We start from the raw sequence: 14,886 nt of genomic DNA, 5'->3' as shown, positions 1-14,886 counted from the left end.
TCTGAATACACACGACGTCCAGGCTGGATTTCATGTGTATTCATTATCAGGACACTTGATTAACGTTAATCTCTGTGTATGTGGCTGTACATCGCTGCTGTGTAAATCAATGGAGATGAGTGTATGATGCTGACTGGTCACTGATTGGTCAGCGTCATACACGTAAACATGCCCAGTTAAAAACACAATACACGCCCAGTTGGACATAACGAAAAAAAAACGCCCAGTTGTCCATTTCAAACCTCATTTGCATAAATATAAAATAGCTCATAACTTGGCCAAAAATGAACGTTTTTAAAAAAAACTAAAAACTTTACTGTTATCTACATTGCAGCGCCGATCACATGCAATAGGAGATAGGGATTTGAGAATCTGGTGACAGAGCCTCTTTAGGCATACCTACCAACCGTCCAGTTTTTCACGGGATTGTCTCACAAAACAGAACTCAAAAGGAGAAGGGCATTTACAAATGAGCCAAAAATTTGCATTTTTGGAAGGTTTTGTGGGCATTTCTGGGCAGATCAGGGGAGGAGCTTAAAATGTCCCGCATAAGGTATTTCGAATGTTTGGTGGAATGTTATTGATGTTTTATAAGGGTACGCAATACGGACTATATTTGTTAGTATGTTTATAAGACATCTTGTAGATAAAATATAGAGTAACATTTTAATATGTGAAGATTATACTCACCGAGGGAATTTGTCCAGGATTTTATTAATTTGTTTCATTTGTGTCCATTACACTATATATTTGTCTCTTTGCTGAATACTTCTGGATAGTGCGCCAATATACGGAGAAGGTTGGCCAGTCAAAAACAGGAGAGAGACAATGGAATACACAGGGGTATGAGAGCTGGTGAAGCAGTCCGATAGGAAACTCAGAGAACTTTCTATTCAGGATGAACACCCTGTGTTTTATATTGTTATAGTGGACATTATTGATATAGATAATTTATGTTATATTATACGTTGTAGGCTGATATTTAATATTAATTGAATTATTATTTTTATTTTTTTATAGATTTTTTCTTTGTTTCAGAGCTTTTTTATTGATTTTGTACACTATAGGTTTCTAAAAGTAGAATTGCTCCAGTATGATGGTGCATCCAAATTTATTAAGAGTTGTACACAAATCACATTACCTCCATATTCAAGCATCCAGCAGGAGGTCTGCAGATTTGACCAGTACAAGACAATACACATTGCAGTATCTGGCGATCAGCGTTAGGTGCTGAGCGGCCCAGTCACACCATCTGCACCCAGACTACAAGGAGCGCCAAGCCACCGAGGTTTTAATAACACAGCACAGAGTACCCAGCCATACTGCCCATAACCCATTACCAGACTACACTCTTAGAGAATTGTGAGCATAGCACTACTATGCAGTAGCATGGCAGTATAGATAAGGAGACTCCATCCTCTCAGCTTGTTGGGAGACTGACAAAGAGACAATTTTATATATTTTGTTTTTGTCTCCTTTAACAATAAAATAGATTTATTTCTTTAAATATCATTAATTCTCTATGTGACTTTATTATAACACAAGTTCCCATGACCGGCTCATGAAGATAATAAGTCATCATGTGATCAGTTATTCTTAGTAACACACTTTGTAAATTTAATCCTGGTAATTATATAAAGACCTTGTGCCCCGGTCTAGAGATAGTCACCCCATCTGTGATACAAGAGTAGATGATGGATTCCAGTCCCCATAAGCTCTATCATGTACATGACTTTGATACCAGACAATGTCTGGAGCATTACTTTTCAGATAAACCTGACATGGCCTTTGGAGATGACACCTTGAAATTTGCCATTGAAAATCTTAGAGAAGTTTTTGCAGTGGGTATGTATCCTGATTTTATTACTCCTAAGATACATTGACATGTGTATTCTTTTATTTTGAACTGGTTTAAACAAATTAATACAAATTGAGCAAATTAGTTTTTTTGGGATGTGGGAGATCAGAAAATACTGCCCCAGTCTTAGCAAGTGGAAAAACACAGGGTGCAGAGCAAAGCCCTTATCATTGTATATAATGAAGAATATCGGATATCAGGGTTCAGTATAGTCATTGTTTTCTCTTCTCTAGCCTCGAGAACCCTGGAAAACTTTTTGGCGAATGTTGAAGGGCATCTCAAAAATTCTAATTGTGGGTGTAATTACCTAAATCTGCTGTTATCTGCCAATTTGTGGTTTACTGCTGTTATTTTCTGATCTTTTCTAACTATTTTTTTATAAACTAGAACTTGATCTCTATAATCTACAGTTCGATGTTTAATGACAGATATCCATACTAAAGAATAATGCACCAACATACTGTACATTTTCTGCTCAGGTTACCATTAATGGCAGAAACAATATTTTTTCATCATACTTATACTTAGAGGTTGTTGTGATATTGGGATGGAGATGTCACTTTCTTTGTCACATCAGACTGCACATAAATGACAGCTCGGCAGACTTGTTTGATTGGGAGATTCTACACAGGGTCAGGTCCAGTCATGTCACAAGAACTCAAATAGTAAAGAGTCAAAAAGTCAGCATAGGATCAGGTTCAGGAATAGGCAACTTTTTTTGTATGGCGTGCTGATGAAAAAAAAAAAATCAACGATGAAGTACTCCGTGTGCCATGCAAACATAAACGTCATATAAGACAAAAAGTTACCATGTATGTATCATAAATTAATTACACAGTTAATTAAACCAATATTTCAGTGTGACACTTGTCCCTAACTTTCTTTGTAAAAATTATCCATCTGTGGTGCATACCAGCAGGGGCGGTGCACATAGGAGAGACTGCGGCTACTGATCACAAGCTTGAGCGCGTTTCACACAGAGAAAGCGACTGCTGAACACCAGCTTGGGGGGGCACATAGAAGAGACCGCAGCTACTGAACACAGGCTAGGCGGAACTGCACACAGGAGGGATCGCAGCTACTGAACACCAGCTTGGGGGGGGGGGGGTGCACATAGTAGAGCTGTAAACTTTTGCTAACTTTTTCTTTTACAGAGCAATTATTGAACTCTGTCCTTGTGGGGATGATCACCAGGAGAGAGCAGAGCTTCACTATGCACTTGGCAACCCTGAACACCAAGACAGAGAGCAGTGCTGCATTATGTGCACTGCTCTCTCTTTTGATCACCGCCGCCAAGCACATATTGAAGTCCCACTAACTGCCGCTATGTCTCGCTGTGTTCAGCGCTGCCAAGCACGCAATGGTGCTTGTCACTGGGAGAAGGAAGTTTGCCAGCAAACCATGCCCCAAGTGCCGACTGTGGCACCGGTGCCATAGGTTGCTGACCCCTGGGGTAGATCAAGGAAAATATGTGAAAAAAAAGCTAACAGGGAGCACATTAATGTAGTATAGGCAGTAAAAGGTCTAGAAATCAGAAACCATTGGAGTCGTAAGTGAAGCTGTAGATGTGAGTCTGTAATAAAACTGAATGAACCAGAATGTAGCTCATAAATCCTTAAAAAGTTAATTTAATTTTCTAAAAAATGTTTTAAAGATAATAATGTCTACTCCTAGCACTTCTGAGCCTGCATATATGGTTTTGTTGAAGCCCCATACATATAACTTCCCTTGGGACACCTTATAACGTTTCTGTGTGTCCAGTGTGGTGCCTTAGAATATGCAATCCAGCCAGGTGGGTCTAGCACCTTTCTTCTTAATTTACATTATACAGAACATACTACACAAGAGCCCCCATATTTGCTTTTTTTTCATCTTTTGGTATTCTACATCTAGATACATGAGTTGCAGCCACCAGGGCCGGCCTTAGGAGTGTGCGACCTGTGCGAGTGCACAGGGAATTGAGCCCTCTTTGAATGTAGGGGGCGCTACTGAGCATGTCGTTTTATGAGCTATCTATACTCTGCTTCCGGTTACACACATGGAGGAGACAGGTGTAGAGGCAGCAAGAGTAGAGAAGGAAAGTCCATAAACAGGCTGCCCCTGCAAGAATCCTCTGAGCAAGGGATGAGCTAAGTGCCTAATGGAGAATTTTTCTACTGTTTTTGTCTATATATGCGTCTATGTGTTACTATATGTGTGTCTGTGTGTTTCTATGTGTCTATGTATATACAGATGTAGCCGTCTTTATCTTGACTTTTAACGCATTAAATACACAGTGGCAGGATCCTTTATCTTGACTTTTTCAATGACTTTTCAATGGCTTTTGTTGTGTGACATCTCGCTGCAGCAAGTTATCAGAGTCAAGATAAAGATGACTACATCGTAAGTCTCTGTGTTTGTATGTGTAAATGTTCCAATATGTGCATGTATATTTGTGCCTGTGTGTCTACATATGTGTCAGTATCACTGTATTTTATCTGTGGTGTTACATAGGATTGTAAGTAACATCTACTACATTTTCTGTACTCAGAGAGTAATCACTGTGTGTATCTGTGATAGGACTGCAGGTAACATCTACATTATCTGGACTCAGAGTTATCACTGTGTAATCTGTGGTGTTACATAGGACTGCAGGTAACACTACTACATTATCTGTACTCAGACAGTTATCACTGTGTGTTATCTGCGGTGTTACATAGTACTGCAGGTAACATCTACTGTATTATCTGTACTGTGTATATATGTGCCTGTATGCATATATATGGGTCTTTATGTGTGCAGGTCTCTGTGTTTGTATGTGTATATGTGTATCTGTGAATGTATAAAAGTGCCTCTTATGTGTATATGTAAATTTATATATGTGTCTGTATGTTTAAATATGTATCTTTATGTGTGTATATTTGTTCCTGATTGCGTTTATAAATAATTGCCTGTATGTCTAAATATGTCCTTATGTATGTACAGTATATATACGTTCCAGTATATGTATACCTATACATGTGGTTAATTTTTGGTTTGTGGAGGGCAGCAATAGAGAGTCCCACAAAGGGTGCCATCCAACCTAAGGCCGGCCCTGGCAGCCACAACAGATGAACAGCTCCACCCCTGGTTTTTTAGGACACATTGTGTAACCTATATGCCATCCCATTAGGTGAGCATTACTTTAACTGGTTGCCGACACAGGTCTAGAATAGTCATCCTGAGCGGCAGGTGCTGCTGCATTAGGACGAGTATTCTCGTCCTGTGTGACACACAGTGTGACGTTCGATTCGGAGCGGGGCAATGGCTGTAATACACAGTCGCAACCCCGCTCTAATGGCGGAGAGAAGAGAAACAACTAACGTCTTAAATGCCGCGATCAAAATTGACTGCGACATTCAATGAAAAAATGAGAAGAGGATCCCCCTTTAATCGCGTCACAGGAAATCCCTGTGACGTGATTGAGGTCAATACCTTGCATGGCCAGACAACCCATGGTCCAGAGACCCCAGGACTGTCTGACCATATTTCCTGTTGTTAGGGCATACTGAGGTATACCCTAACAACTGCCTGTATACAATCAGTACACAGGCTAATGTACTGGCATATAGATATATGAAAACTGCATCAGAACTGCTTTTTTTCGGAATTTTTGACAAAATAAAAATTTATATAAACTAAACGATAATGTAAATGTACAAAAAATTGCACCTACATAAGGTACACCTCGTCCCGCAAAAAAACAAAAAGTCTCATACAGCTACGTCAAATAAAAAATAAAAAAGTTATGAGCTCGGGATGCAAAGAGGGAAATATAAAAAAAAATTGTTATGTCCTCAAGGCCAAAATTGTCCTTAAGGGATTATATTATATTGAAGACTTTTGTATTTTGCTCGTTACGGCCCCATGAGCCTCCCTTCTCCTTTTCTTTCCTCTTATTACAGGACCTCAGATGGTTACAATCTTCACCTTCTAAAAAAACATTGATGTCATCGATTTATAGAACATTTGACGATTATTTAATCTGTTTAAAATTTTTGGTATTTGAAACCCAATGTTTACATCGTTTGCTAGAAGTGACACAGACATATGTCCTTGTTTATCCACAAAATCTATGAAGATGTAACATATTAAATGTTTTAATATTCAAACATTTTTTTCTGCAGGTCATATTAATGGAGACATCTTGATTGACCTCAGTCTTGGTTCCGTTATTCATCATCTGTATTCAGCCAGTGAGTTTTTCAAAAACATCATAGTGCTGAAGGTCAATAACAGATGCATCATGGAGCTGAAGAGATGGGTGGACGAACGTACGGGGGCATTTTATTGGGGCCATATATTACCTCTTCTTCAAAAGAAAGAAGAAAACAGGTAACGTATTTGTGCAAATATCAAGAGAAAAAACACTGTCATTGTGATTGTTGCTTCTTATACAACAAATATAATGGGAGATGGGATCCAGGAAAAGGTTTTCTCTGTTAAAACTCAGGTTAAAACTTACAATTTTTAATACCCACTTAGTTCCATATTCTTGTACAAGTTAATGCTGCAAAGTCACAGTATAAGTCTGACACTTGGTGCCACAGTCTTGGATGATTTCAAGCTTTACCTCTATTATTGCAAGTCAATAGTCCAGTGCTAAGTGCTGAGCCACCATGTTGATGACTGTGGGACAATCACTTTCCTTGTCTGTTTTACTTTCCAGTGATCAGTGTCAGGACCAGGAAGCAAAACTGAGATCAGCCATTCAACATGTTGTGAAATACGACCTGGAGAAAGAGAATATGACAGAGCCGATTGTTTTACCACCAGCCGATTGTGTCATTAGTAATTGTCTTCTGGCTATTATCAGCAAAGATCAAGATGATTACATCGAAAATATGAGGAAGTTCTCAAGGTTGCTAAAACCTGGAGGACACCTCATAATAATTGGGACTTTAGGTGCAACACATTATACAGTCGGAAAAGACAAGTTCCATGTTTTCACATATGATGAGGATTTTATCAGGAAAGCTCTAGTTGGAGAAGGCTTTATCATTGATTACTGTAAGGTCCAGGAGAGAACGGCTGTGAGTGACCTTATTGACTATAAGGCCGTCATAATTATTGCCGCTCACAAGGAGAAGTAGGTTGAAACTTATAAAGTCTGCATGTCATTACTTCATATGTTAAGCTAAAAAATAGATCAGTAATCAAAAAGAATCTTCCTTAGTGCAGTATAGAATAGCATAAAAATAATTGATTGGTCCATTTGGGGATTTTCCCTTGGACTGGTCCAAGATAATATTGCCGAAACTGAATCTCATCTGGGACATCATGGGAGTCTGAAATCTTGGGATCAGTTGCTTTCTCATTGTTTTTCTGTCTTGTATCTGCTTTATATAAATAGGGTAATAAAGTGAAGCATAGAGCATTTAACTGTTTGTGTCCTTGACTTGAGTGGGGGGGGGGGTTCCTGCTCCATAGATTTTACAGACCTTGATTTATTAGAAACTTACAAGCTTTAAAATAAATCAATATAATAATCCACAAGGATTTTGCTTTATGATCTCATTTACTTAGAGATTTTTAGAGAATCTTGTTAGTTTTTAAAAAAAATTAGAGTCTAGTGCACAATATAATTGTCTAGAAATAATGTTTGAGAACATTATCACCAATCCTGTAAATAGAGGATAATTAATGATTCTGGGAAAACCCCTTTAACCCCTTCCCGCTCCTTGACGTACTATTACGTCATGGTAGCTGTATCGTTCGCGCTCCATGACCTAATAGTACGTCTCGGGAGTAACGGCCGTTTCGGCCGTCCTTCCGACACATACAGGAGCTGTGACAGCTGCTGTCTCGTACAGCAGCTGTCACAGCTCCTACAGCGGGGACCGATCGCTGTGTCCCCGCTGATTAACCCCTTAAAAGCCGCGTTCTATAGAGATCGCGGCTTTTTAGTGGTTAAGCTGCCATCGCCGGCCTGCTACACGATAGCGGCCGGCGATGGTGACTATGGCAACCGAACACCAAACAATGGCGTCCAGCTATGCCATAGACGGAAACCTAGTGGGTCCTGACAACGTCAGGACCCACTATGCTTGCTGTCAGTGAGTAGCTGACAGCTCTAATACACTGCACTACGCATGTAGTGCAGTGTATTAGAATAGCGATCAGGGCCTCCTGCCCTCAAGTCCCCTAGTGGGACAAAGTAATAAAGTAAAAAAAAAGTTAAAAAAAGATGTGTAAAAATAAGAAAATAAAAGTTTTAAAAGTATTAAAAGTAAAAATCCCTCTTTTTCCCTTATCAGTCATTTATTATTAATAAAAATATATAAACAAACAAATAAATTATACATAATTGGTATCGCCGCGTCCGTAACGGCCTGAATTCCAAAATTATTTCGTTATTTATCCCGTACGGTGAACGCCGTAAAAGAAAATAATAATAAACCGTACCACAATCACAATTGTTTGGTCACTTCACCTCCCAAAAAATGGAATAAAAAGAGATCAAAAAGTCACATGTACCTAAAAATGGTACTGATCGAAACTACAGTTCGTTACGCAAAAAATAAGTCCTCGCACGGCTTTATTGATTGAAAAATAAAAAAGTTCTGGCTCTTAGAATAAGGTAACACAAAAAGTGAATGATTTTTTACAAAATGTATTTATTGTGCAAACGCCATAAGACATAAAAAAAAACTATAAACATATGGTATCGCCATAATCGTATCGCCCTGCAAAATAAAGTGAATATATCATTTATAGCGCACGGTGAACGCTGTAAAAAAAATAGAATAAAAAAACAATAGTAGAATTGCTGTTTTTTAGCCACCACGCCACCTAAAAATAGAATAAAAACTGATCAAAAAGCCGCATGCACCCCAAGAAAACTACAATGAATTCCTCAAGGTGTCTAGTTTCCAAAATGGGGTCACTTTTGGGGGGTTTCCACTGTTTTAGCACCACAAGACCTCTTCAAACCGGACATGGTGCCTAATAAAAAAGAGGCCTCAAAATCCACTAGGTTTTCCTTTGCTTCGGAGGCCGGTGCTTCAGTCCATTACCGCACTAGGGCCACATGTGGGATATTTCTCAAAATTGCAGAATCTGGGCAATAAATATTAAGTTGCGTTTTTCTGGTAAAACCTTTTGTGTTATAAAAAAAATGGTATAAAAAGGATTTTCTGATAAAAAAAAAAATGTACATGTCACCTCTACTTTGCTCTAAATTTCTGTGAAACACCTAAAGGGTTCATAAACTTTCTAAATGCTGTTGTGAATACTTTGAGGGGTCTAGTTTCTAAAATGGGGTGTTTCATAGGGGTTTCTAATATATGGGCCCCTCAAAGCAACTTCAGAACTGAACTGTAACCTAAAAAAATAAATAAATTAGGCAATACTTCACTTCTTACATTATACTGATAATGAGCCGTGCCCACCCCGAGATGGCCCCAGTTTTGACCGTTTGTATAAATGGAGACCCCTATTAGACCGTTTCAGTGCCCGGTTTTCCCAAGCATTCACCCCCGAGACGTGTATTTCTATTGATGAGTCCCTGGTACATTTTAAAGGAAGGGTTCAATTCCGCGGGTACCTGCCGGGTAAGAGGGCAAGGTATGGCGTGAAGATGTATAAGCTGAGCGAGAGTGCATCAGGGTATACCTACAGGTTTAGGATATATGAAGGAAAGGCCACCCCCAAACCAGACTGCATCCTGGACTACAATAGGTACATGGGAGGGATGGACTTGTCAGATCAAATCCTGAAGTCCTACAGCGCCATGCGGTGTGGTATAAGAAGCTGGCCGGGCACATCATACAGATGGCATTGTACGATGCGTACGTGCTACATCGATGTGCAGGCCAGAGGGGAACTTTCCTGGAATTTCAAGTGGTGATTATCAAGAACCTAATCTTTAGGGACCAAGAAGGGGGGGCACCCAGTACTTCTGGAAGCGGGGCCACACGCATCGTACCAGGGCGGCAACACTTTCCAGGAGAAGTTCCCCAAACTGGCAAGAAGGGAAAAAGTCAAAAGAGGTGCAAAGTCTGCTATAAGAGGGGGATAAGGGATGACACAATATATCAATGTGACACGTGTCCCGAAAAACAAGAGCTCTGTATGAAAGTGTCTTAAAATTTATCATACATCCCTTGGTTTATAATTTACCCCAATTTTACTTACCCTGATGTACTCCGCACAGCTTATCCCCCCTCGTCTTTCCCCTCTGGGCCCTGCTGTGTGCCCAGGCTGCTGATAACAGCCACATGTAGGGTATTGCCATACCCGGGAGAACCCACATTACAGTTTATGGGGTGTAGGTCTCTGGTCAAAATGCTCACTACCCCTCTAGATGAATGCCTTAAGGGTGTCGTTTCTAAAACGGGGTCACTTCTTGCGGGTTTCAACTATACTGGTACCTCAGGGGCTTCTGCATACATGACTTCGCACTAGAAAATCCCCAGTAGGCCAAATGGTGGTCCTTTCCTTCTGAGCCCTGCCATGGGCCCAAACGGCAGTTTATCACCACAAATGGGGTACTGTCGCACTCAGGACAAATCGGGCAACAGAATGGGGTATTTTGTTTCTTGTGAAAATAAGAAATTTTCAGCCAAAACTACATATTATTTGAAAGAAATAATTTTGTTTTCATTCCCAGCCCAATTCAAATAAGTTCTGTTAAAAAACTATGGGGTCAAAATGGTCACAACACCCATAAATGAATTCCTTGAGGGGTGTAGTTTCCAAAATGGGGTCATTTGTGGTTGGTTTCTATTGCTTTGATACCTCTGGGGCTCTGCAAATGCGACATGGCACCCGAAAACAAATCTAGCAAAATCTGGACTCCAAGGAACAAATAGCGCTCCTTTCCTTCTGAGCCCTCCAATGGGCCGAAACGGCAGTTTATCACCAAAAATGGGGTATTGCCGCACTCAGGACAAATTGGGCAACAAAATGGAGCATTTTATTTCTTGTGAAAATAAGAATTTTTGAGCTAAAATTACATATCATTGGAAAAAATATATATTTTTTTTATTCCCAGCCCAATTCAAATAAGTTCTGTGAAGAAACTATGGCGTCTAAATGGTCACATTACCCATAAATGAATTCATTGAGGGGTGTACTTTCCAAAATGGGGTCACTTCTGGTGGGTTTCCATTGCTTTGATACCTCTGGGGCTCTGCAAATGCGACATGGCACCCGAAAACCAAACCAGCAAAATCTGTACTCCAAAGAACACACAGCGCTCCTTCCCTTCTGAGGCCTCCCATGGGCCCAAACGGCAGTGTATCGCCACAAATGGGGTATTGCTGCACTCAGGAGAAATTGGGCAACAAAATGGAGTATTTTGTTCCCTGTGAAAATAAGAAATTTTGATCAAAAATTACATCTTATTGGAAAAAATGTCATTTTTTAATGTCACAGCTCAATTTAAATAGGTGCTGTGAAAAAACTGTGCAGTCAAAATGCTAACAACAACTATAAATTAATTCCTTGAGGGGTGTAGTTTCCAAAATGGGGTCACTTCTGGTGGGTTTCCATTGCTTTGATACCTCTGAGGCTCTGCAAATGCGACATGGCACCCGAAAACCAATCCAGCAAAATCTGGACTCCAACAAACATATAGCGCTCCTTTCCTTCTGAGCCCTCCCATGGGCCCAAACGGCAGTTCATCACCACAAATGGGGTATTGCCGCACTAAGGACAAATTGGGCAACAAAATGGGGTATTTTGTTCCCTGTGAAAATAAGAAATTTTGATCACAAATGACATTTTGTTGGAAAAAATGAAATTTTTTTCATTTCACAGCCCAATTCAAATACGTGCTGTGAAAACACTGTGTGGTCAAAATGGTAACAACAACCATAAATGAATTCCTTGAGGGGTGTAGTTTCCAAAATGGGGTCACTATTGGGGGATTCCTACTGTTTTGGCACCTCAACACCTCTTCAAACCTGACTAAAATATATTCTAATAAAAAAAGAGGACTCAAAATGCACTAGGTACTTCTTTGCTTCTAGGGCTTGTGTTTTATTCCACGAGCGCACTAGAGACACATGTGGGACATTTCTAAAAACTGCAGAATCTGGACAATACATATTTAGTAGTGTTTCTCTGGTAAAACCTTCTGTGTTACAGAAAAAAAATGAATAAAATTGAAATTCAGCAAGAAAAATGAAATTTGTAAATTTCACCTCCACTTTGCTTTAATTCCTGTGAAATGCCTGAAGGGTTTAAAAACTTTCTAAATGCTGTTTTGAATACTTTGAGGGGTCTAGTTTTTAAAATGGGGTGTTTTATCAGGGTTTCTAATACATAGGCCCCACAAAGCCACTTCAGAACTCAAGAGGTACCTTAAAAAAAGGCTTTTGAAATTTTCTTAAAAATATGAGAAATTGCTGTTTATGTTCTAAGCCTTGTAACGTCCAAGAAAAATTAAAAAATGTTCAAAAAACGATGCCAATCTAAAGTAGACATATGGGAAATGTGAACTAGTAACTATTTTGGGTGGTATAACTGCCTGTTTTACAAGCAGATGCATTTAAATTCTGAAAAATGCTATTTTTTCAAAATTTTCTCAAAATTTTGCAATTTTTCACCAATAAACACTGAATATATCGACCAAATTTTACGACGAACATGAAGCCCAATGTGTCACAAGAAAACCGTCTCAGAATCGCTTGGGTAGGTTTAAGCATTCCGACGTTATTACCACATAAAGTGAAATATGTCAGATTTGAAAAATGGGCTCTGAGCCTTAAGGCCCAAACTAGGCTGCGTCCTTAAGGGGTTAAGGAGATTTTCAGCTGTAAAACAGGAAAACTGATCTCCGAATTCTATAAAGATATAATATCAAATGATTTGGCACAGATCTTTGGACCAATTTAAAAAAAAAAAAATGGTAGTAGAGTAGATGTTTACGTTAAATATAATGAGGGGAATTTTTAAATACAATATGTCAGTTTTATAGAGTATAAAGTTGCAATTTACATAAAAACTCTGTTTTGAGCAAAAAAAATTGTGACTTTTGCATTTTTATGCCTTTTTTTTAAAGAAAATGCTCAGAGTTTATTGGAAGTGGATGGGGCCTACAGCGGTCTTACACATTTACTATAGTTTATGCCATATACTGGGGTGAATTATAGCACAAATCTTCCCCAGCTCACAGCTGCAATAGATTTTAATTTCTGGCACAAGGACAACCAGAGATGAACCTAGTTTATTAAATGGCGCGCGCCTCTTAATAAATTAAGCGTATTTCATTTCAGCGCTCCTCATATTTAGCTGGTCATATAAAACACCAGTCTTAATAAATTCACCCATTATCTATTTTATATTTTGCTGTTCCTTGCACGTCTTTAACCCCTCAATACCAAAGGTGTTTTAAACCTTACTGACCAGAGCCATTTTCGCAGTTTTGCTATTCACAGATGTAACACAGTATAAGTGTATGTGCACACGATATCAACAATTACGGCTGAAATTACGGAGCTGTTTTCAGGAGAAAACAGCTCCTGAATTTCAGACGTAATTGCTCGTACTCGCGTTTTGCGAGGCGTCAATTACGGCCGTAAATCAATGAAAAATGGCTCAAATTACCTCCCAAGAAGTGTCCTGCACTTCTTTCACGAGGCTGTTACTTTACGCGCCGTCTTTTGACAGCGACGCGTAAAATTACAGGTCGTCGGCGCAGTACATCGGCAAACCCATTTAAATGAATGGGCAGATGTTTGCCAATGTATTTCAGCCTTGTTTTCAGGCGTAATTCGAGGCGTAAAACGCCTCGTTTACGCCTGAAAATAGGTCGTGTTAACCCAGCCTAACTCTGTATGTGTTTTATGTATCGATGTGAATTTTGCACTGTTTTCTTTGGACATGAGGTGCTTCCTTTTTGTGGTATATATGTATAGGTAACATTTTTGTTACTTTTGTTTATAGCTGTGGAAAGACAGAAAAAAAAGAATTTAGATTTTTCATCATTTAAAATGTAACAGTTTGAAAATAAAAGTAATTGTATCATACAAATGTATTGAAATATATTTTTTCATTTATCCTGATCATAAGGACACCTGACTTGGAGGTGAAGTTTATTTTTTTTGACCAGAAATATAGTATAAAACACAAGTGCCCTTTTTTTCAATTGCGCACTAAAATGTCTTAATTTCCTTTTTTACACCATGTTATTAATGTATGGGCAATGGACTTGAAGTCCAATAAATAATGGTAAAAAAAACATTGTGTTCTACAAACTAGACACTCTAAAGTCTATTTCTAGCCGTTCAATTTCTGTTTTAACCCTTCACACTTTTTACAGAATTTGTCCAAACTTGGGCCAAAAAAATGTAAATTGCATTTTTTTTTACATAAGTGTCAATTTTCTTAAGCCATTTCGAAACACCATATGACATACTGGTAAAAGGGACACCTTTCCACATTCTGCTATTTCTCCCGTGTACATTGATACCAAATATGTGTGTCTAATCTATTATATGGACCTGTTATAGGGAATATCATAGAGGGAGTCTATTTTGGCTTTTGGAGGCCTTTTTACACCAGAGCTGATTTTAGTGCACCATGCTATATTTGCCGTGGTGCTGAAAGTCATTTTGAGAGGTATAAATGTCCTGCTAATATTCATCTAGGGGTATAGTGAGTATTTTTAATAGGTGGAAAGAAATAAAAAAATAGGTTTTTCCAGAAAATACAGTATTGCTGCATTTTTACAGTGAAACATTATCCAATAAGCAACCCTCCCTTTTGGTTTTTCCTACAAAAACAGTGTGAAAGTAAATGAGTTAATAATGTGGGTAATATCACGGTCTTTGCCGTCATAGATTCTAAAGTCAGATGTGTAGCCTGTACCGCTCTCACAGAGCTTGTAGATTTTAACCCCATATTTTGCTCTCTTTGAGGGGATGTGCTGGTGGAATGAGAGCCTGCCTTTGTAACTCATCAGCGATTCATCCACCGCTAGGTTTTTTTCGGGGTTGTACACCGGCATAAATGATCCCTCCAAAAATTTTATCAGCGGCTTTATTTTATACAGGCGGTCACGG

The 14,886-nt window shown here is 39.0% G+C and overlaps 1 protein-coding gene across 1 annotated transcript; it reads left to right on the top strand.

Moving 5' to 3' along the window:
* The first annotated feature begins 1,694 nt into the window (after nucleotides 1-1,694).
* On the top strand, nucleotides 1,695-6,969 carry LOC142662367 (nicotinamide N-methyltransferase-like). Its single transcript, XM_075840594.1, has 3 exons — nucleotides 1,695-1,845; nucleotides 6,004-6,211; nucleotides 6,546-6,969. The coding sequence occupies exons 1-3, from the start codon at nucleotides 1,695-1,697 to the stop codon at nucleotides 6,967-6,969; spliced, it is 783 nt and encodes a 260-aa protein (XP_075696709.1).
* The last annotated feature ends 7,917 nt before the right edge of the window (nucleotides 6,970-14,886 follow it).

Source organism: Rhinoderma darwinii, chromosome 10 (assembly GCF_050947455.1).
Source record: "Rhinoderma darwinii isolate aRhiDar2 chromosome 10, aRhiDar2.hap1, whole genome shotgun sequence".
Classification (NCBI taxonomy): Eukaryota; Metazoa; Chordata; class Amphibia; order Anura; family Rhinodermatidae; genus Rhinoderma; species Rhinoderma darwinii.
The sequence above is the reverse complement of the archived record's forward strand: the minus strand, read 5'-3'. Positions and strand labels throughout refer to the sequence as shown.